Source organism: Anopheles maculipalpis, chromosome 2RL, assembly GCF_943734695.1.
Source record: "Anopheles maculipalpis chromosome 2RL, idAnoMacuDA_375_x, whole genome shotgun sequence".
Lineage (NCBI taxonomy): Eukaryota > Metazoa > Arthropoda > Insecta > Diptera > Culicidae > Anopheles > Anopheles maculipalpis.
This window is the reverse complement of record NC_064871.1, coordinates 83,836,656-83,861,086: the sequence shown is the minus strand read 5'-3', so window position 1 is coordinate 83,861,086 and position 24,431 is coordinate 83,836,656. Positions and strand designations below refer to the sequence as shown.

Here is a 24,431-nt window from a genome sequence, read left to right as displayed (position 1 = left end):
GCGCACCGGGGCAACAACTTTTTTAGTCGCGCTGTACTTTTTTTGTGTGTGTGTGTGTATGTGTGCTTCGAGTTTCGGTTGATTTCCGCTGGGTAATGGATTCCCACCAATAGATGCTGGGTGGTTGTGCTCGTAGTGGTATCAAACAGGGGATGGAGGGTATTTTCTTTTTCGTCATCTTCCATAGCGGCAACAATACAGTAGCAGCTGCTTGATGGCCGCCGGCTGTAGCCAACTGTTTCGGTTTCGACGTCGTTGGCCGTTGTTTACGTTGTTTGTCGGTGTTGGGGCAAATCTTCTTCTCGTTTTCCTCTGCCGGCTACTACAGTGAAATTTGACTTTTCTACTGCTGGTCCTCGTTCTTTTTGGTGGATCGAAAAAGCTATACTACATTACAGGAGAATTTTCTTCCATTCTTTTCGTACGGTGGTGTACGGATCAAAGCCTTTGTTGTGGTACGGCAAGTGCAATAATTGTCGTCGGCTTGGTGGCAGCAGGTTTGGCAGTGAAAACAATAAGGAGGTTTACTTTTTTGGAAGCTTTTTCCTTGTGGTGGAACGATCTTGATGTGTTAAAAGATGATTGCGGTAGCTTTTAAACTATTTAGGTAGAAACGGAATAAACTTATTACTGTTTCTGTTTCATGAGTCTGAATATTTTAATTTGTAATATGTTTTTAACGAGGTTATACCTCGTTACAATAATTATTCAAATGAAAATGAATAATATGACATGACATTGATGGCACTGATAACAAAGAATGGGATTTTATTTAAAATTTAAATATAACTTCTTCTAATCAATTCAAGCATTTTTTGACTTGTACACCCTTGGCGACATGTACTGCGATTTGCATAGATTTGAGCATTTTGCGTATAGTGAGGAAAAAATACTCGTCAGGAGTAGCTTGCTTGAGACTAATACCAAAAATACATATTTGACGCCTGACATCTAAAGTTTAAGGAAATCAAATTTCCTTTAAATCTAGTACTAAGCGTAAAATTCCCATCGTGGTGATCCTTCCAAAGACCAAATTTTTAATCGACAAAATGAAAGCAAAAATTAACCGAAGATAACGAAGTAGATCTTTCGTTAGAATAACTAAATGGACATGGCAAGAAGGGGCAAAAACAGTATCAAACAACTGGATGTAAGAAAGAAAAATAAATCAACCTTCGCTGCAGGTTACACTGGCGACCTCTTCGAGGAAGGTTTGGCCCAAGAGCTGAAGTGAAAATCTCGCTGGTTTGGGACGGAAACCTCCGCAATGGGTAGTGTTTAATTTACGTCGAACTCGATATTCTTCGGTATCGGACCATCATCCATCATTTGGTAGCGAAAGCGGGCCTGAGAGCTTTTTCGTTCTTCCTCTCTTCTTCACTCTCACTGCCCTGTGCTGCTCGGCGCAGCCCTCATTGCCATTATCACCACTTTTCGGGCAGGGAACCATTACGAAAACGAACGAAATATTCGCACAAGGTCACCACACCAGCCTGAGAGTTAATGGGTTTCGTCGATGATGAACCCGTGGAATCGTGGACGTGTATGTGTATGCAGGCCGAGTAGACAAGTGCGTGAGAATATTCTGCTCTATGCTCCCTTGATAGAAAAGCCTTGGTGGAAGGGTTTTTTTCCCCGTTTTGGAATGGCAGGTGGGGTTGAATTGTTAGGCAAGTGAAACCGAATAAATTACACGATTAAATATTCATTTCGAATTTCGATCCTTGCTCTCCTGCGGGCAGGATCCGGCACAGCACCCGCCTGTCGTTAGGAATATTGATGCGCATAGCTTTCAGACCCCTGTCTCTTTGGTAATTTGGTACTGGTTAGGGGTCTCGGTGTGGAGTGGAAAACACTGGTCCGGGTGTATGGCAATCTTCACGCTGCCTGCTTGCATTAATTCGTTTCCATCACCTCAAGCAGCATCTTATCTCTGGCCGCCGACGAGTGACGCGGCGGACGGATGATTGCTTCGCAATAAAACCTGTCGGATATCCGGACGAAAATCAGTTGGGAGAGTGGCGCAGCCGGGCGGGAGGAAATTATGCGTGTAAATTATTGAACGAAGCAGCAGACTCACCCGGTGCTCTGGATTGGGAACGATTTTACAAGCGACACGAGAACGACACGTTCCATATGCTGCCAGCATCAACATCAGCCAGCCTTAAGAACCTTCCGGATGGGCCCGATTTGTATGTGTGTGTGTGTGTGTGTGTGTGTCGGAAGCTGTTGCTTTATGGATGATGGGCTTTGATAGGCTTTTTGACGAACTTCAACCGCTTCGACTCACCGAACGCTACCGAAGTTGAGGCGAGGCGGAGAAGCTCATTTAATTTTCACGCCATAATAAATAAAGAGCAACGATGACAACCTACGGGAGGCTGCTATGGCTGCCGAATTACTTGCGTCACCTTTTACGAGAATCTGTTTTCGGAGGTGGGTGGGTGGGTGGTTCAAAATTATGTGGAAGCTATTTTGATTTGCTTTAAAATGTTCCATTCTCTGAGCAAGGAACCTTCCACGTACAAGGTAAACTTAAGCTTTTGCGCCCCCATTATGATGCAGATCAAATAGATGGGAAAATATTTTCCCAAAACACCTCGCCCTCGGTGGGCGATTGAGCAAGGATTACTATTTGAGCACAAAGTGTTTGCTTTGTGATGTTTATTTATGTTCAATTGCGTTACTCGGTAACGTCGGCCCTGCCACTCCATGAAAGGCTGGAGATAAATGCGGGTTTTCCCCTTTTGGGCAGCAGATAACCGCCCATTCTGCTGGGGGTTAAATGAGTGAACGGTGAACAATCAAAGCGAAACCGGAAATAGGATTTATACGGTTTATTTTACGGTTCGATCATTGATCACGGTTTCGGTATGCCGAATCGGGCCGTAATCAATTATGGCGAGACGGAAGACAAAGACGGAGGGCAGCGGCAATACTGCGGTGAGAGCAAATAAGAATTTAATTACGTGGTTAAATATGTTTTTGGTGTGAGGATATTGAGGAGGAAAAATCGAAGAATATTCGTGTGTTGAACCACGAAGTATGGGAATGACATTTGCATACAAATTAATACGATAGTAGTGAATGGTTCGTTTAGTGATGTCACTTATTAAGTGAAATTTAGTGTTTGCGCCTAAAGTTATGCATTCTGCACGAAAAAATACATTCAAAAAGCTTTTAAGAACAACTCAATTATATTCAGAGAGATGCGTTTGAGGGAAACATTTCACCTGCCTTTATCTTGATGTTGCCAATTTTGAGACATAATAAATCATTTAACTTCACCCATAATTGATCACCTACCCGAATTTTTAAACGAGACACGATAAATTGTACACATTTAACCATGCTCCTGTTGAAACTTATCGCAAGCTACCAAAAAACAATGGAACAAATAAGAGCTACGAAACACTTTCCAAAATGGTTCACATCGATTGATAAAAATCTGCTCCCCAGCACGTTAACGTCTAGTTTCGGCGTGAAATTAACGTTTCCCGTACACTTTATGTAGCCACGAATTGAATTACGGTTTTTCGTGTGAACAATGGTCGTGGTCATGGTCAACGTTCAGCACAAACTGTTACCGTTTGATGAACGGTAGCGAGTTAAGCGCCGGGAACAAACGGTAACAAATGAAGCAAAAGGAAGCACCACGGGAGCCAAAAGCAGGAGGGAGAGGGCGTCAAAACAAAACAAACACAGCACGAAAATACACACGACAACCGAAACCAGCTGGGCAGTGTTCGGAAAATTTAATTATTATGACAAACGGCGCGTCACAAACACGCTTCTCCATCCCTTTTTTGGGGTGGAGCGGTACAGGCCCTCTTTCACTCGCTCATCCCACTTCTCTTAATCCCTCTACAACGTTTACATAATATCACTTCATCAATTTCATCCCCAAATTAAGGAGTGCAGAAAGGAGAAAAAACAATCGCCCGTAGCTCGTAAAAATCTTGACGTGCGTGTGGTTTTGTCATGAGGGTTTCCGTAGTGCCGATGCCTTAATACAACCTGTTCGTCTAGGGAATCTTTTAAGGGCAAGTAAAACGGACACTGACGCTGAGTCGGGTTGGGGATTTTATTTAAATTTGCTTTATTGATTGGATTTTGGTGTGTGAGCTAGGATTATTTTTATAGGATCAATTTGAAGGTTTCCAGGATAAAATGTTTACAAAGCCCAAACAAATATGAATATCGTTTAATAAACTGCTTTAACCAACCCCTTCATTCCATTTCATGTACTACGGTCAATTTTTAAATAATTGTATGTTCTGTCTCTTTTCATGACCCAAACATCGCCCTGCTTCGTAATCGTTTATCAATACACAAAACAGGGGCTTTGGCAAGCAAGGATTCCAATGCCAAGGTAGGTTTGTAAACATTTCGTTTCATTTTGTTTGTTTTTCATTGGTTATTGTTTCATTAACTCGATTGTTACTGATTTATTTAACATCCTTTTTATCAAAGTTACATTTTTTGATAATTGTGTATTGCTTACAAGTTTTTATGTGGTTCATTTCTTGTAATTAAAACTGAGTTTATTATTCTTATTTTTTATTATTGTGTTCTGTTAACATTTTACTTTTTTTACAACATTTGTGATGGATTTTACGAACAAAAATTTACTTTTCATCTTGGTTTTGATATCTTGTTATTTTTTTCAATATTTTTTTAAAAATTAAATTTCTCTTTTTTATTGTAATTTTACTTTCCATGGTTTGTGGCTTAATGTTCTATTTTAATTTTTAATACGTTTTTATGATTTCATGATTTATGATTTTTATTGTAAACATTGTTTACTTTTTCCAATGTATTGTTTTCAATTTAATTCTGTTTTATATTGTTTATGTTTTCTGTTTATGTGTTAGAGCTAGTTTTAAGGTTTTGAATAGTTAGTTCCATGTTTTTTTCTTGTCTTGAATTTTGTCTTGAACTATTCTTCTAATAATAAACATCTTTTGCTTTCCCTCTTCGCTTCCAGTTTGTTCCTTTGTCGTTCACAAACGATGCCACGAGTACGTTACCTTCAAGTGTCCGGGTGCGGATAAGGGAGCAGATTCCGATGTAAGTACAATCGTTTTACCGTCTACAAGCGTTAATTCGGTATGCTTTAGCTACAGAAATGAATATTTCTTTCTTTCTTTATATTTAACTGCTTTAAAATCAGCAACAATTAGTTTGCAAAATTATGCCTCGCGTGACAGCTAGAATTATTTTGAAATTTAGTTTTGTAAAAAAATGAAAAATCGTATGCTTGAAGCAAAATAGTGTTTATTTTGTTATTCTTCAATCATTCTCGTTTTATGTTTCGCGCTAATACATGATTCTACTTATTATCTTTAAGCCGTTTCGATAGAGGTTTGCTAAATTAATTTTGGATCGTGGTTTAGCAATTTTTTTTCCCTTCTCGCTTTCCGTTTGCGGCAATATTCGCGCAACTGGTTCCATATTTTCCCGGCCCTTCCCTTGTTTCTCATTTCCTCTCCCATGCTCGGAATAAAAATAGCTTCATCCAAGGGTCGATCTTTACCGGTGCTTCCAGCGTGGAAACTCTCACGGTATCGTGGTGTTTGTTTTTTGCTGCCCCATTCTATTCCCCTTTACACACTGTTGAGTTTGTTTTACGACCCGCTTTTTTGCGCGCAGTGGTCGGGTCTCCTTGGTCGTTTTCGTGGAAGTGTAATTTATGTTTTATTTTGACTATTCCACCCAGTCCACCGTGACTGGTGTGCATACTTGTTCGTTTTTGCATTTAATTTAACAAATCATCTCTGGGCTTGCCTTGGTGGCCGATCCGTACAGCTTTGCAGTGATTTTAGTATTTGTTTTCTTTGCTGTCGGATTCCCTTTTTTTCTTATGTGCTTGTCGGTGATCGTTTGCGCTCGCTAATTGAACGAAACGGTTAACGGGCGGTAAATTAACTCGCAGCAGCAGTGAAATATGATGCACAATGAATCGGTGCAAGCCGTATGCCTTGCGATGACATCTGGAATGTTGCGTTTCGTTTGCGGTATTATCACTACACTGCTGTTAGGTGAAGGAAAGAAGCGACAGAATATGGGCAATCTTTCAACATTAATTTAAGCACCTAATGAAGTGGAAAAGACACTGTAAATGGGGTTTATGCCATTGAATGCTTTATTCCGAGCCTTCCGAAATTCCTACCCAAAAGTTTAAAATCCACCAAAGCACTCCGCTGAGTATTGTTTCGCTACAAAGCCTTGTTTATGCCAAGCAGGATTAATGGTTAGAATCATTCTTTTTCATACTCTCTATTGTTAACGGTATGCTGCTTTTCATGAATAAATTGTTGCTATTAATTACCCTCAGCAGCGCTTTTCTTTGGCAGGAGAAAGAGGATTAGTATAGGTAGTAACTAGGACCGTCTGTGAGCGTTGTAGACATAATGAACATTATTCAGCACATTGTTATTTACAAATTATCACACGTGTGTTTCTGAGAGCTGTGTTTGCATGGGCTGAACGCGTGAGGATGATTCAATACCAATGATACTAGAATAGAAAATTAAATAGTAAAATAACTTAGTTTATAGACCATTCTTGCGATACTGTTACTGGCTTAGTGAAGTGAGTTGTCTTATGACTGAGCGGTTTTCAAGGATGCTTTAGAATAGAGGAACATCTGCTGGCTTGAAGCATCGTGTCAAATGTTTGATTGTTTGTAATTTTTTTTTTTTTTGCTGCTACTGATGCTACTGTTGGTGAATCGGCCAATCGGTTTTCCTCTGGCACCAGATTAGAATAAAATAATTAAATTTAGTTTGAAAAATGAAACATAATTGGATTTAATGTTAAAGAATTAGTGAAGATAAATGCTATACCCAGGAAAGGTTCCGGAGGACGCTACGATTTGCTAAGTTGATGTGTGTGTGCGCGCTATATAGAATAGAAAATCAAATAGATAAAATAGCTTTACATTTGTTTTATAGAAAACCTATGCACAAATCATTTGATATTATTTGTTGAAAGTCATTTAAGGAATTATTTAAATTATCGTTTGCTTATTATTTTATTTTGATCAATATTCAATTTCTACATGAAATTGACGATATGACTTATATCCGGAAAAATGAAAAAAAAATCTTCCATAGTTAATTATTTTCTTATCCTGCAAGCTTTTTTATTTTGCTATTTTGGCTAGATTTTTTGTAGGATAAGTTTCGTTTCGTCAAACAGTTCTAATCAATCTCCTATTCTTTAATTTTTCTTTTTTGTTTCATGATTTTTCATCATTCAACTCCTCAAAATTCACATGATCATCATACATTACACCACACCGTCACCGGTATAAACACCTAATTTTCAACGAACCTTCAACAAACCACCTACAATGGCGTTCAACTTTGATTTCCCCTATCGATGCAAATCAAACAAATGCAACAAAATAAAACGACCTGTACCTACATCTTCCCTTTACCTGCAAATCTTTGCTTTTCATCATGGCGGCGTACACCGTTTCGGGACAAACACAAAACAAATGTGGAAAAATTCCGTTGCATGCATGGACGTGCAACAAACCGGCTTCACTGTTTGTCAAACATAACTATAAAATCAAAACGATCAAACAAACGCACACATACACACCAAACCCCAATATAGGACACCCGTACCAAGCATGAGTTTAAAGAGTGGACCTATTCGAGTCCAACGTTTTGCGATCACTGTGGTTCGCTGTTGTACGGTTTGATCCACCAGGGGCTTAAGTGTACAGGTAAAGATCTCACCATGATTTTTCATTTGACGTTCGTTTCCCTTATTCGTTCCCTTTCCGTTTCGCTGTAAAATCTGTCTATTTTTTCCACTCCCATTTTCCGTGCTCCCTTCGTGACGCTAGCGATACACCTATTGCCTTTTTTCCCCAATCTCTCACTGTTTTTTTCTATCACTCTTTTACTCTATACTATTTAAGACTTTTGCCATGTTTATACCATTTACACACTCGAATTTAACATGTCGCCGTATTTGTGTTAATTGCATACATTATTGACGCATCTTTATCAATACAAACACAACAAATTATTAAACATACCTTAAATAAATTATCTACGCTATCATCGGTAGCTTTGAGATAGCAAGATACTAATTAATCATACTCATATTTTACCGACAAACATCGTATTAGCTGCATCGCTGATAGCACCAGATAGTTTTCGTGCGTTCGTTACGTTGTTCGTTTAACAGATTTCTCTCTCTCTTACGCTCTCCTTTTTTTCTCTGCCTGACATTTTCTGCTTTATTTGATGTGTTTCTTTGTTGTCGTCATTTCTTCAACTGCTCTTCTCAATCGATTTATACTAACAACGAATGTTTTGCACGAGTTCTATATTCTTCTTCTACTTCTTCTTTATGTCCAATTGTGTGTGTGCGTTTTTCTTAAAAATGTTTCTTCATTAGAAGAGTTTGCTGTTCTTCTCTTCTAGCTTTGTAGATAGTTTAGTTTCAATTATTATAAATAAAAATCGTAAATGTTTTACTCTTTCAAATGAGAAATGTATGAATGAGTGAATGGATGACATTTTATACATTTTTCTCTACTTTTTAAAATAATTTATTTGTTTTTAATATTTTTTTCCCATAGTTTATGTTTAAAATATTTCTATTATTAGTACCATTTATTTTTTCATCAATACTCGCCAGTTTGAAATGTTATTGCAAACTTTCGATTGAGTTTCTCTTCTCTGATGCGAGTTTCAACTCAATGCTCACTTCTAGAGAGGAAAGAAGAAATAAAAGTCAAACAAAAATACCACACATGATTGCTTTCTATTCCTGAATGGGTGGAGCTTGTTGATAAGATTGTCCATATGGAGACGGGTAGCATAAAACTGAATCAAGCCCGACCAGACTTTCCCAGACATTCCAAGGACACAAAAGTTCCAAGTCGAAACGGATGCGTCCCATCGATGAACAACAGAAAAAGGATAAAAAGTGGAGTGTAAAAATCCACCGATGGAGATAAAGTTTTCACAGTGGAACAGCTTAATCTAAAATCCATTTTGTGTTCAAGTTTTGGTGCTCTACATTTGCTGATATAATCGTGCATGTGTCCCATCCGCTTGACATGAGATCTTTCGACGATGATTTTGAACGAATAGTTTGAAACAATATCTCATTACGCTTGATGACACAGCGTCGCATCTTACAATCTTCAAGATTCCCTTTTCTTAAACATACAGCGAATATGTGATCTTGTCTCACCGATGGAACACGTTTCATCGTTACCGCTACGGTGATGTCTGTGTGACAGGTTAGGGGGATCCTCTATGCAATGTTTATCTAGACGCTCGGTCATCCATTTCCGACAGCTGACAGGTCGAGGGCAATACGATACGGGGTTTCCCCTGGTGGATGAGGTAAACGTAGCAGACAATTGGAAAAGACGATGGCAAAAGACGACCCACATCATCGACGGTGACGATCGTCCAACGATGGTCATCTTTGAACTGTTGGGAAGTGTAAGCTGTCCTAGTGTGACCATCTGTCACGGCGAAAGAAAGAGAGAGGTACTTTTTTATCACCACGCTAGAGTATGTTTACGCTTCCCAGCTTGCCCGGACGGTGACTGGGGCGTTGTGTCAGAAAAAAAAACGAGTAGGAAACGCCAAGTCTAAATACCGTCGTGCATAAAACAAAAAAAAAACCCTCTACGTATTTACAATCTGCTGTAAACACGGTGTTACCTATTGAGTGGTAACATTCCTATCCGGCGAATTTCTCTTCTTGACATATCTGTACCATCAGAACTCTCCGTAGAAAAGTAAGAAAAATGAAGTACTCAAATAGTGGGAGCAACAGAGATAGATACGACCTCCACTCCCACCGGTGAGGTGACAGTACACCAGGACGAAGAGCACATTCAATTTACGCCTTGTGATCTCCAAAATTACCAACACCCCCAGCCAAAAATGGCTGTATGAAAAGATGTTCAAACTGATGTTAAACAAAGTGTTTACGTGTTTATGTTCCGCGGTACCAGCTTTCCACCCAGCGAGAGGGAAGGAAAATCGAACTCCGAATGGCTAGAAGTGTTACGATTCGGGTGTCCAGCTGCGGCCCAGAAGTGTCGTCTGATGTACACGACAACCGACAGTGTCGGCAGCGGACGAGCAGGATCGCTAATTAATGGCGTCTATGGCCTGTGACTATGATTTACCGCCACAGACCGGGCTGGGTTTTGTATAAACAAGCAGCGCGGTGAGGAATTGGGACAAAATGTAAATCAGCATCAAGTCTGCCGACTTGATGAGATGAATGATGTTGTGATGCGCCTAGAGAACCAGCACACGGTGGTGGATCGTTTTCTTGGGGTTGTTTGATCATTTGTCACTTGATTAAAAGTGGGTGTATCTGTGCTACGGGCGCATATCCCCGGGGGTTGAAGCTGTGGTGGACAGTTAGTATAGTTAGGTTGAATATAATCTCAATTAGAATTGATGTCAAACCGGAGTTGTTTTGGCATCAGCTAGCACACTTAATCATGTATCGTATGGTTTCGAGCAGATGGTTACCCGAAATCTGACCGGAAACAAATCGATCATAGGTTTCCTAGCCTGGATCGCTCTCAAAATGGAGGCTTATTTTTCAGTGTGATATCATAAAAGTATGGTAGAAATAAATAAATACATAGGATTCATACGAATTCTAAACTCAATACGACTATTTTTCAAGAATTACAATTTCAAGGAAGCTATTACGCCAACACGCCCTTCTCGACCCGTATCACGATCACACAGAAGGGGCCCTGTTTCGTGTTATTTGCCCAATCTAAGCCAATATATTTATGTCAACAACTTGCGATCTTATCGACCATGAGTCATTAGGGAGAAGGAACCGATACGTGCAGAGGGAAGTAAGATAAGAACACAAAAACCAAAGGTCCGCTGTTTGATAAGAAGCGTTAAAGAAGTGTAACATCTTCGATAAGCTCGTCGGTTGCTGATGTTTGCCTTTCTCATTTCGTGGTCGTGTGCAAGATCTGCGTCATCGGCAGCTAGTTTTTTCGGAAGTTTCGGCACGTTTTTTGGTCGCAACTCGTGTGTGTGTGTGTCCCTCAACGATGCGTGTAGTTTTGCTTGTAATCACGTTGTCGTGATCGAAAACTGGTGAAGTAGGTAGCAGTGTGAGAACCGGCAGAGAAAAAAAAAACATGCGTTAAATGATATTGATAGCTCACTAGATAGGCGGAAGAAAAAGCGAAAATACGAAAGGAAAGGATTTGTGCTCAAGGGTGAGACACTCTAGTTTTTTTGAGGGGAAAAAAACCGAGCAAAAATTCTTGTTGAGGGTGAAAGATAGGAATGCGATATCCCCGCACACGAAAACATTACGCAACGGGGACACAACTTTCAAGCTGATTAGTTTCCGGAGAAGCACTTTTGTGAAGGCGCGAGTGAGAGGGGTCCAGGATCGATAACGAATATAAAACCCTGGACAGTAGGCAAACGACTGTTTGTTACGCTTTTTTATGAGGTCAACTGAAACCAGGTCGCCTGAGCAAACTGTCCAGCTCGTACAGCAGGAGAATTTATTTTAGAAGGGTCTGGCGATCATCGCTGTCGTCTAACACTAGCATTCGTTTCAGCTTGTGTATGTGTCTTCTGTTTCAGTATAATTACTTTGCCTCCTAACAATCACAACTTGTACGTTGATGTTCTTCAGAAGATAAAGATTCATCTTCTTCAGCAACTTGCGAACACTTTAGCTGAACAGCTGAAACGAAAAATACAAGCAGCAAACCATTCCAACTTTCATCGCTCAAACTTCTACAAAAAAAAAGGATGTAACCAAATAAAACAAAACTCCCAAGAAACAATGGCAGGGAATGAGGGAGAAAAACTAAAACCGCGTTCAACTTTTCCCTAAGAACCCACCGCGTACTTGGGACGGTTGCTGTCAAAGTGGTGTGGGATGACACCAGTGTCAACCGGCTGACAGGTGACAGAACAATCCGAAAGCTTTCGCTCGGTTGCGCGGGTGAAGGTGAACCCGACCCCGAATGACTTCTATTTCTCGACCTCCGAAAACCTTTAATACACAGCGGGAGGGGGGAAGTTAGCTGGGAAAGCTTTTATCGAGCTGTTGAGGCAAGATGTCGCATTTGCCCCGCTTCCTGCCTTCTCGAGCAGTGTTTGAGGTGTGGATTATCGGAAGACTGGGACAACGTTTCGATTACGAAGCGACACGAGTGCTCCTGGAAAGTGATCCGGGTGAAAAGAAAAATGTGCATGCTGTGCGTCGTTAGTAGATCGGGGAAGGACTAAGTGTGTTCAATTCAGATGCAGTATGCGACAAGAATTGCAACGAACGTTGGATGACTTTAACTTTAATTTGTATGCCTTTTAGGTTTAGTTTGTGTTTGTTCGATTTTTTTTGTATAAGAGAATGTCTGGCAAGATGAGTTTTTTTGCGTGTGTGTGAATGAATGCTTGAGAGTGTGTTGGTTTGGATGAAATCTACAAGTTCGTCAGGACATAAATATCTCTTTCAATAATGTGTTTGATTCTGAATCGGATTCTTCAGTAAATATTATAAAGAGGCAACCTGTAAAAAATGATTAAGTTTAAATATAAAGCTTGTTATTTTGGAAAATTTCGAGAAACTATTCTTATTTCTAGAAAAAAATAGTTTTCTTTGGCTTTTTTTCATTACTTAAAAAAGTTCTATTCAAATTATGACTGCCGACAATGCCTCTTCGTTCTCTTTTGTACATTTTATAAGTTTCATCATGAATTAATTACTTCAATTTATTATGCAATTTCTTTCAAATCCATAGCTAGCTTTTCTGCTGATGCCGTGCCACACATAGTGGGCAGTACCGTCAGTACGACCACTAAGAAAGAATGAGCTAACTTAATAAACGCAATTAACTCTTCCCGCAAGCAAAAGCTAACAAGCGAAAACATCCCCAACCTGTTTTCTACTTGCACCTGGCCTGTTTTCTACTACTTTCTCTCCCACGATCACTCTTCTCTCTCTCTTCTTCCCCATTCTCTCTCTCTCTCTCTACTTTTCTCTAGGCACAAAATCCGCACAAATGGCAAGGATATACTTTCATAACACCAACCTTTTGCGATCACTGCGGTTCGATGCTGCACGGGATTGCACATCAGGGTTTAAAGTGTCAAGGTACTACCGATGTGACCGGTCTGCGGGTCTCTCACTTTCACCTAACTAGAATAGAATAGCGCGTAACCGTGTCACACCAGTCACTGATGTTTTACGTCTTTTTTTTCTCTAGTTTTTATTTCCGGTTTTTGTTTGAACTTACACTAGTCACGTTTTAGTTTTCTACTCTAGAAAATCGAAAACAGAAATAGACAAAAAACATACAGTGCAAAATAGTATGAAACAATTACACTCTACTGTAAGGGAATGGAAGACAGTTTTCTTGATAAAATGTCATTCGCTCATTACTTCATGTCGTTCGGGATGCGCTAATGCGCCGTACTCAATACTCGGCATTAATTCAATGGAAGGTTTTTGGTTGGTGCAGGTTTACTTTTACTATTTTAGTATAGCATTTAATAGGAATGAAGGACTGTTTTCGTTTCAAACTACGATGAAAGTATGCAAAGGAAGACTAATAGCTTAATTCCTTTTTAGTACGTCACTAGAAAGAGGTGTATTAACAGCTATAACACCTGTAAAGCAACTTTTCTTCTACTTACCTCACTAAAAAGTCGTTAACTCACAAAACAGCATACACAAGTGGAGTTAACTTCGCACGAGACGAACTTGATAAAAGTAATACACAAGCTTTTAACTGAAAAGTAATCCTTACGGATTTATTTAACATTTTGTAAGGAAACACTATGCAAATTGCATGTCTTTAGACGATTCTTCAAATAAAACTACTAAAAAAGCGCCTAAAGTTATGCAACGAGCTGCATTAATTTATTTTCCTAAACACAAATCAAAGCTTGTGACCTATTTTTATCAAGACAACGTTCTGAGGTTTTCCGAAACGACTTACCTTTGCACATGTTCATCTTTGCTATGATTTTTCCTCCAGCTGTTGCACTCGAAATGTCTGCTTGCATACATAACATGAAAGTTGTTCTCCGTACAGAAAAAAGCACATTTTACGAAACACACCTATGAACCGGTAGGAGCGTTGGTGTGAAAGGATGTGCCATTAGCTGCCCAATGCACTTATTTTGTATTTTCGTGTTCACTCGGAATGTGATGAAACTCCCGTGTTTATTGCACTCAACCTGTTTTAGAATAGAAAAAGGGCCATGCAAGGCCAATGTATGCTAGAAATGCACAGTAGCACCGAACCGTTGTAGTCCCGAGACTTTTAGAATAGTCTATTAGGGGAGCATTTTATGGATGATGCGAAGCGAAGGGTAAAACTGATTGCTGTGGTATTTTCCTTCTCCTAGTAACATCATTTAGCAAATCATCATAAAATGATATTGTAGCTTTGAAACTTTCCTACAGCAAAACAAAAAAAAAAGAATCTGCAATCCTCTATTAGGACCGAGCGCAGAAAGGGGTTTAAGACCTTTTCTATCATGCCACGAGGCGTCTCGTTTTCGGGTGATGTTTTGACATTCTCCGCCGGTGACATTTGGTGAACATATCGGGTCATCACCTACGCAGCCAAAACTTTTTTGTCGAAAGGAACATGAACCGTACGGAATGATTATGCAAATTACCGTGTGATGAAGGTGCGTGGGAAATTTATTGGATCAGTGCGAACATTCGCAAAACGTGTACGCCGGAGACGGTGTCGTCCTGCACGAAAGGTAAATACAGGAGCGGCTTTAAGTTTTGTTGGTAAATTTTTAAACACACCAAAGGGTTTCTGAGGGTCATGAAATATGTTTCGCATTTTACGCGCCGATCCTTCTCTGCCCGGGCTGAGAACGGAGCGTACGAGTAACCGGGCGCCTCCATCGGTATCTTCTGCCGTGCAGCGGAATTGGCCACACGTTCACCGGAAGCATGTGAACGATCATAAATCACTGTGTATTAACTCTCTGAACGGAACGAGCTCGTGCTTGAATCGAGTCACGGCCGCCCGAGCTTCGAGTGGAGTAATCCTACGGGGAAAAGGGGGAACGAGCGTAGAGACTCGAAGCCAAGCGCCATGTTCTCGTCGGTCGTCGGAAGTATTTGTTTCGGGAAGACATCTGTAAGATCTCCTTTTCCCAGTGGCGAGTAGTCTGGGAGTTGGAGGTTGTGGGAACCACGCAAACACGAAGACGCACGACGGGTGACAAATTTGCTTCCGTTTTCGTTCCGCTGCTTAGGGACAAAAGGGAACCACGGTACGCACCGCAACACGTGACGTTCTTCGCCGTGCAGAACGGAGCAGGTTTTCGGTGGATATATTTTCCCACGGTCGGGACTCAACATGATAGATGGCACCGGTGACGACAGCCGTAGCCGTGCGAATGTTATCATAACGCACACGTAAAAAAAAAGGGAGAGAACTGAAAGATGAGCGCGCCATGATCGAGGGAATGGATTGTAGAAATGACATGAAATAATTTTTCCTGCCTTTTTAGTAGTTTTTTTTTTGCTCCGCCTGGTGTTCAGGACCCAGTGTTTGTGGAGTAATATCAGATGTTTTCTCGGTAAGATTGTATTTTTGTACCGTTGTTTCACTAGAATTGTGATTCTGGCAAACTCGATGGAGACGCCTAGTAGCTGGTGAAGTTCGAAAAGACGCCTGGTGGTAGCTCATGATGGTTGTTGGGGGAAAGGAAAATGTGATTTTTCCTTCACGTTGAAGGTAGAGACCTGTTCGTACGGGTCTCTATGATTTATGGACGTAAGCGGGGCTGCTATTGTCTCAAGTGTAGTCCTTTGCAGAGGTTGCTGTTTTTTTGTTTGGTTGTTGTGCCCGTTAGACGTTGGCATGGGTCAGCAGTTGCGTTAAATGTTCTCACCTTCATCCCGGTGATGTGATCCCGGGCTGAAAGCCGTTCAACCGAATCACGTGAACTTTTTTTTGAATTGTCATGACACTTTTACGGAATTGAAAATGAGAAAAGTTTTTACGACGACGCGATTTTTGTTCTTTTTGGCGATGGTTAAATAAAAGTAAAAAGTATAACCTTAAATCGATGAGAAGGAAGGTGTAGAACTGAAGATACTTTACAGTTGAAGTTTTTGATTTATAAAACGAGCATACTTTAACATGACAGACAGCCGACGACGTATGAAAGTCTGTAGCGAACGATAAGGTAGCTAACCATAGGAAGATAATGATTCTATCAAACTCTAGGTCCCATGATGGTTTACAAACAGCAGCTGAAATCTTGGGAACTTCCTTGTGCTTCTCGCTGGCGAGAAAGTAGGCCAACGGATGTACAATAATGAAATGCCTTGAAGGAAGGAGTTTGTTTGTTTTTTAACGCTCGTAAAGGACGCTACATTCTCCGATGAAGTTACTCTACTTTGGGGTAAAAGAGCCCACAGAAAAGCATATGATCCAGAATTTGCGTGCTTTGCGAGGATAAATCTTCCTGGCAAGCAGTTCCAGCTTGATAACAATGGCCGCACAAAGCGAAGAGATTGAGTTTCGGCACGCATTCGATAAACGAGGGTGAAGGTAAACTTCGGAAAAACGGATGTGACCGATTTCGGAAGTGTTCCCAAGCTTGAGCCTAGGGATTTTGCAAGATGGGACCAATTTGTACGTGACTACCATTGGTGGACAACTTAATATTCTGTGCCATTTTTCCGATGCTGAAAATCCTTCATCGGGGTTTTGGGAAGCTTTTATGCAAAGCTCGGCAATCCACTTGGTGGGTTGTAATTTTTGCCGACCTCGTTAGGGCTGTGGGTGTGTGAGACCGAGTCCCGAAATATTTCTCCAGGTCCAAACTGAGCTAGTTTGCTTCAAATCCAGCAGCTTTCGGCCTGTATGTGTACGCCTGTTTGTAGCGATTCAGGGTTAAAACCTTGGAAGAAGAGGGCCTCTCCGTACACAGCTCCTAACTCCGAGAGTAAGGAAGCTTGATTGAAACTGATCAGTTTAATTTAAACAATTTCCGTGCCGGCGCTTCGTGGCGCTCGCGCATCTTTTGTGGATTGCGTGTCTTGCCGCTGTCTGGCAGCGACAGCCTGATGTTCATCAAATTTGGGACGCTTATTGACTACGACCAATAAAGGCATAACCGCAGCACTCGGCAGGCAGTACCTGCGGGTCGCTACGTTTAGCCTACTGAACCGTAAAATTACGCCCTACACCGGGGGGTTTCTTTTTTTGGAAAGGGTTTCGTTCTTTCAGTAAGCCTCGAACCCGGGGTGGAGCGATGAAATAACACACAGTGCACACAGGGAACAGTCGATGGAGTCTCGCTTTGACAGGAACGCAACAATTGCCGTAGGTTGTTGAATAGAACTTCCTACTTACCAGCTCTATATACCCAAGCGAGAAGAGACTCTCCAAGCGCCATTTCCTATCAAGCGAATGGGGTTACCGGCTCACACCCACACTTTAGCAAACTTTGGCCTCCCGCCGATCGTGTCGAATGTTGGCAAGGGTGTGCGAACGATTAGCGTACACTCGGGTTGGCGCTACGCTAATAGAAGGCGCTTTTATTTATCGACAAACAACTGTCATCAATGCCGAACCTCCGCTTCGAGTGGGTGGGTTACGTTCGTACTGCTCGTGACAGAAAAGTATAGATATGTGTGTGTGTGTGTGTCTGTGTGGCCCAGACGCAGCATAGTACACAATACAGTACGACAAATATTGCGGCAAGCGCAAATAAGCTGTTAGAGCTCGTTAGTGCCTAGACGATAGGTTTTTGGTGGGCGACGAAGATGTGCAACAATAAATTGTTTTGCACCGATCGCACTTAGCACTTTCCTATTTTTGTTCTAGGTTTGTGTTTCTTATTGCGAAACATATAGCTTCATTAGTTATGAAGAAGATGAGTATATTCTTCCCGTAAATGTGTCACAAAAATTCAAAGCAAACAAGAGCTTGATGATGTAAGGTAAGACTGGGCAGCATTCTGGGAAAGTAAAATTTTATTCCCGCTAAAGCAAGTAACCGACAGCAAACAACTTGCGAGCATTTCGTTTCGAACCTTAATCGTAAGACATTACTTTAAGGAAACACCAGCAGACGCGCAGCACAAACAAAGCGATTGGTGCGAATCAAGCGGGAACACCCATTACCCGCAACTGGCGATGGAGTTTATTTAAATGCGTTCAAGTGGTGCACAAAACTTTTCTAGCATAGCGCGCGGGCGCGTCATCACAAACCACCTCACGTGTACCGTCCACATCCAGTGACGATGCTGATGGTGATGCTGGTAACGATTTTATCTCGCTGTTTTGGCACCGAGGGTTTCAAAATGGTCGCCAGCGATTCGGTGAGAGTGTTGGTAGGGTATTATCCAATAACGAACGAACATTATCATCGAATTAGCCATTCGCGTAGCCTTGTTTACAAGTGTGATCAAATCATATTTCGGACTCACAACTCTAAAGTGGCCTTTCTTTTCTTTTGAAGCTTGCTTTCGGATTGCTTCACGTGCACAAACGGTACGATGAAGCGTTTTGGATGGAAAATCGTTTTGCTGTTGGTGAAGGAAAATTTACATACAAGATTCAAGGATGCAAAAGAACTGGAAAAAGTAGAACTGCTGTAATGGTGCATCGTATTTGTATTTTTATCGCACACAAAACTGTGCAATGTGTGCTTTGGGGAACATTCCAAATGTTGTACAGTGTTGGAGGAATCATTTGCTACTCTTAAGAAATTGTATGCAGAGTAGATTTAGAGCATTCTTTTAGACGTTCTTGTAATCATGTTTGAGACGCATTGAAAATTTTAAAAATGTTAAAACTGTTCGGGTATTTGTACACTCTTGATGAATGTTTGAGACTAAACAGCATCGTTGGGGTCTATGATGACTTCGAAATTTGAAAATTTTAGCGTTTGGCTAAATCGAGCATTAATAAACAGTTGAACCGAAACGCGCTAGCTCATCCCAAAGACCCCAAAGCTTAGATCCAAAGTAGAAAATGTCACATAGTTGGTCGAAGTTGTTTAGTATTTTGAACTGGCAATCTCTATACTTCGCATTAATAAAGTCCTTAAAATCGGACCAATCGTATCCCCAAATACATGCTTTATGCTGCTTTTGCTCTGCACAACACTGTACGTGCGGATCGTTTATTCCACAATTCCATGTCGCTTGTAAGTTCAAGCCATCTACGTGCTCCAATTTCCGAATGTCTTTATGTGGTCTTTGTGGTCTAGGAAACGGGTAGCAGATACCAGCAGATATCAGTAGCAAAACCAAGCGTATGCTAGTGCGCACACGTACCCAAATGCACACGCTAAAAACAACAAACGGAACGCAGTAGTAACATAACGCTGCGAGCCATGCTTGCGAGCCCCCCCCAAAAAAAAGGAGGTTACCGAAATGCCATAACTTTTGCCCTAACGATGGTAATAATTGGACTCGTTTCTAGTTGCACATAATGGGAATCGAGGGATTTTTATTTGCCAACGGGTGTCTTATTTCTCCCCCATTTGGCGGTACCAAACTCTTCCGCTCACCGGATCCTTCGGGCGGGATTATTTCCAGCGCGAAGAAGGATTTCCGGTGCACGCTTCTTATGCTTCACGTTGGAGAAAATGCTCCTCTTGTGCAGCGTACTTCCGTCAAATTTACACAACGCAGCACGACGACGACGGCGACCGTGGTGCAACTACACTGATGCACGCGGAAGGTTCGTACTTCCATTCTTTCGGTGCTTCCAGGGTGGTGGCGCCGTGCAACACTGTAATCACTGTGATTACATTTCATTGCAGTTTCGTTTGTTGCCGGCGGCCAGGCAAATACGTCCTTTCGAACGTACGACACAGGCAGCTCCTGAAGGAGATGTTTGGGTGTTGGGAACAGGAGATGAAAATAACGTAAAATCCTTCCAGAGTTGACGCCAAGTCGTTAAAATGCCAACGATAATAGCGCATCGAGAGTAAAGTTTGCTGGTGCTGCTGCTGCCAAAACAGGGTGTATTGGCATTCGAATGGGATTATGCGCACCAGGAGATGAAATAAACAGCATACCTTTCGACGGAGAGCACTCCGAAGTTAGTAAATAATACGTTTAAAAAAAACCAAGTCGAGAAAAAAGGGCTGGATGTACTCAAAACGCACTCACACACCGAAAAGTTCAATCCCAATTGAAAGTCATTAGTTTAAGGCATTTGCCTTGAGGCAAATGAAGCGACGTACCACACGGAGAAGTAAAAAATGTAATAATTCGGTTTTTCTTCCTTCAGGAACGGGGTCCTTCGTCGCGATAGAACATGAAAGCAAGCGACAAACACATTATCGTCCAATTTGGAAATGGAGAAACATGCCGAAGGGCGAAATCGCGTGGTTTTTTTCTTCTAATTTCCGGGCCTTTTGGATAATGAGATGATAATATTGCGTTTGTTCGTGTTTTGGCTTTCCTTTCGGCTGGAAGCACAGTTATTATACAGATGGAAACAATTTTACTGAGCTGGTAATTGAATTCGTTTCGAAAATTAAGAGTTAAGTTAACTTTTAAGCAACAATACCCGAGAAATGAATAAATGTCCCACAAGAAATACTTTAAAATAATCGAAAACGCCCAAATTTATGCAATTCTCATTGCATGGAAACTTACTTATCTTGCATTAAGAGCTTATATTTACTTGATTTGATGCAAATCTGTAGAGCTTTACTTTAAAAAAATATCTTCAATGAAGAGTTTAGCTCACCAATGGCTTACATAATGCACATAATGATAATTCTCTTGTAAGCAAGGGCACGTAAAACGAGAATGTACTTTCTCATTCCTTTCTTCTGCTAGTTGCCGTACTTTCGCGATGATATGAAACACATGATTGCAATGATACTGAGACTCCATTTTTCAAAGGATTTTTTGTTGTCTACAGTCTACAAGCAAACGGTTCCAAAACTTTCTTATCTTCGTCAGAACCTGAACGTACGTTTGGGAAGCATTTTTTTCCCTGACAAGTTGCCGTGCTCGGCTTGTGACAGTTTCCGGCCTTCTCAAAAATGGCCTTCAAAAGCGAAATGGAGTAAAATTTGTAGCTCCTGCGAGTATTACTATTAGCATCGAGGGGTCGGAAAAGTCGGGTAGGGCCGTGTGGCAGTTCTGCTCACTAAATGAACACTTTCTTGCAAATTGGGCTTTTGCAAATGGAGCAGAATATACCTTTTTTAACCTTTTTTTTGTATATGTGTGTGTTTGTGTGTCTGCGTGAATGTTTCATCCCATTTAGCTCGAGTTCACACTGGCATTTTTGAGCAGTCGCACGTTCAGGAATTCGCTTCCTCGCCACTAAAAAGTGCTGAAAGGGAAGCGTCCAGCAACGGTGGCGTAAGATAATTAAATTTTCCAGTAATGGTAGCCACTTTGGACTGCTCGCCCGGTGAAGATGATGACTTGTGCCCTGTAATGGTGGGACAAGCAGAACTGAAATTGAAACTCAAAGCTCGGGTAAAGTAGTGTTTATTTTTTCATCCCCCAGCGTGACTGTGAGTGTGTCACGAAGTAAAGTTGTTCAGAACCTAAGCTTTAGTCGCGATCATATAACACGGTCGGCATGGCATTAAACGGAAGCACCCGGTAGTAGCACCCGACAGAAAACCTGTACGAGCTCCGTGCCGAGCTTCCATCGGAACGACTCACCTTCGTTTAACGACTCTGAGTTTCAGGATTTTTTTTTTGTATACTTATTCTTCTTAAATTACCATCACATTTCGTTTGTTGAAGATGGTACCGATGGAAACAAAGGAAGACAGTAAAGAGGGAAAGCGTATCGTAGAGTTGCCTGTGCTGGGTCATAAAAATCGTGCTTTTAAAGCGATAAGTTCCACCAAATGCCGGATACAGATACAGAAAGTGGGGAGGAAAAAATGATGAAAAAGCCAACGCTTAAGTCTTGAGCTGGTAGCGTTTGTTTTAACAGCACGTTTCTGGCTGCGCTACAAAACACGCGTAATTGTGGGTGTGTGAGGATTGCGCCGAGGTGAGGTGATCAGGGGATCTTTATCGTCCCCTATGGTGCATTACCGTTGATGGATTTTCATTCGTTTCGATCCACCCGTAGAACGTGGGATGCATTTTATGCGTCTCGTGCTTTGGAACAAAGCAATAACTCGGTTTTACAGAACAGCAACTCAGAATATAGCACATAGGTGGATGATTGCATGGCTGAACGGGAGATTCTGGAGATGATGATGTGTTTATGACACGGTTCAATATCTGTTGGTACAGTCAATTGCGTAAGTTTAGGCGCCGTTTTTGGTTAGCTGGATTTAGCATTCATTTTGACAGACATTTTTGCGCTCAATAAAAGTACATTTTGAGTACAATTTGGAGCGGGTTGCGTAACTTTTGGATTTTATTATTTATTATTCAGATTTTCTGTACTCTTTCACTCTTCGCTCGTGCGGCAGCAATCGACCCTCTCGCTTCGGCAGTCGTATTGACAGCCACCATTGAGTTCAACCCTCGCCGTTTACTGCTCTTATTGCTTCGTTTACTGGCGCGGTGATCGTAGCCTCCAATGATCGTTTCTGTGGGCAGAAGAGAACAGATTGCAATTGAAGTCCTTAGTTGTGTGATCAAGTTCGTTGGGAAGGGGCTTTCATGCGGCTCAACACGCCTAAAGGGGCTCAACACGCCTAAGTATATGCAATCATCATTTTAAAAAACAACAGTATTTGGATTATTTATAAGCTAAAAAGATAACAAAGTATTTGCAGGTGATTTTAACAAACTTATAAGAACATTTCCTTGATAGAAATAGTCAACGCATGTAAAATGCATGATGCACAACGACAAACGTATCTTTCACTGACCTGGTGGTATTCTTGGTGGACTTGCTCGTGATTGCGTGCCTGCGTGATTGTGTGTGATTGGGTCGTTTCAATTTTCAATCCAAACAACAAACTGCAAACACTCTATCGCTGTGTGTACACCATCTCTCCAGCTGTCTTCCCGTAAACTCTTTGCACCTAACCCCACTAATTCCTCTAGAGCCGTGAGCTCGTTCTTTTCAATCTGTTATGCTAAATTAAACCCTAACATTATATGTTTTATTCGATGTTACCTTCGTGTTACCTGACAGTAATCAAGCATATCCGTATTAAAAATAAATAAACTCCAAAAAGAAAACTTTTAAAACATCCTGCTCGTTACCAATGGGTGTCTTCTCTATCCCTGTATTCTCCTTCAATAGATCTCTGTCTCTCTATCATCCTTTTGTGAACGCACGTATGGACATAGCTGTTCTCTTTTTCTACTACTAATCCCTTGCACTCTCCTCTTGATAGATGTCAAAGCTTTATTTTGTGCTAAATACGTAAAGGAAATGCTAAACATGATTAACCACATCTTAACACAGGTGTGTTACTTCTTAAGCCAAAAGCAAATAAACTACCTAAACGACACTAAAATAGCAGGAAAACGTGTACGAATAATTGTGAAACTTTAAACACATTCTTTCGTTGTTGATCTCATTTATGTTTTATGAAGCTAAAATTCAACTATCGAATTTTTCAACACAAAAGCTTATGTAAACAAACACACTACTAATAACATCTTCTCTCTCACAGTCTCACTGTCTGCTATTTTCATTGTGTATTTCAAAAACCTGTCTATATCTACATCTTTGTCCGTAAAGGCTTAATGTTTTCGAGCAAAAAAAAAAAAAAACTGTCGCTAAAAATCACTCCTAACTAAACACCGTACAAACATCCAATGAGTAAAGAATAGCTTAAATACAATTTCAACACATTTCTTGTTTTGTTTCGTCCATCATTCACTCGAACCGTTTGACATTATCACGCCCACATTGCTAATTGTTTTGTGTCTTACTTTTCATCGACTTTTCGAACCGTCTCGGCATCTCGAATTGAATGGTCGAACCCCATTACGGCGCAGCATGTGATATGAACGTACACAAACGGTGCGAGGAAAGCGTACCGAACCTCTGCGGATGTGATCATACCGAGCGGCGAGGGCGTATCCAGCTGACGATTACGCACATTGCCGGCAAGCTCAACATTGAAGGTAAGTAAAGAATTGTAAGAACACTTTCGTATATAATAATTTATTTCCATCCTTAAATGCAGTAGACTTTATTCATGCTTTTACTCTGTGAAAATGGTCCTTAAAATTGAATTGCATTTTGAATATGCTCAATTGGCAAATTCGAATCAAAACCAGCTGCTTTCAATGTGTGGAATCGTTTTCTTCTCTGTACCCCTTGCGCCCTCTTAACCGACAAGCAATGCTGTTAACATATTATCAATCAGAAGTGCTTTTAGGACTCGCCCATTCCCTTTCTAGGAAAAAAAAAAACGATCCCTTTTTCAAACGAATCGTATCCGTATCTGACGAAAAAGCGACTGTGCATTT

The 24,431-nt window shown here is 41.0% G+C and overlaps 2 protein-coding genes across 4 annotated transcripts in view; one reads left to right on the top strand and one right to left on the bottom strand.

The window, feature by feature from the left end:
- LOC126567965 (protein kinase C, brain isozyme) overlaps window positions 1-24,431 on the top strand; it is a 247,902-nt gene that overhangs the window by 24,048 nt on the left and 199,423 nt on the right. For all 3 annotated transcript variants that reach the window (XM_050224351.1, XM_050224349.1, XM_050224350.1), the window contains exons 2-5: window positions 4,341-4,372; window positions 4,988-5,070; window positions 7,627-7,738; window positions 23,955-24,083. In XM_050224351.1, coding sequence (XP_050080308.1) covers window positions 4,341-4,372; window positions 4,988-5,070; window positions 7,627-7,738; window positions 23,955-24,083 — 356 coding nt within the window. The remainder of the gene's footprint in view (window positions 1-4,340; window positions 4,373-4,987; window positions 5,071-7,626; window positions 7,739-23,954; window positions 24,084-24,431) is intronic.
- LOC126568064 (putative polypeptide N-acetylgalactosaminyltransferase 9) overlaps window positions 1-24,431 on the bottom strand; it is a 143,839-nt gene that overhangs the window by 87,716 nt on the left and 31,692 nt on the right. The gene's annotated exons all lie outside the window — the stretch shown is intronic.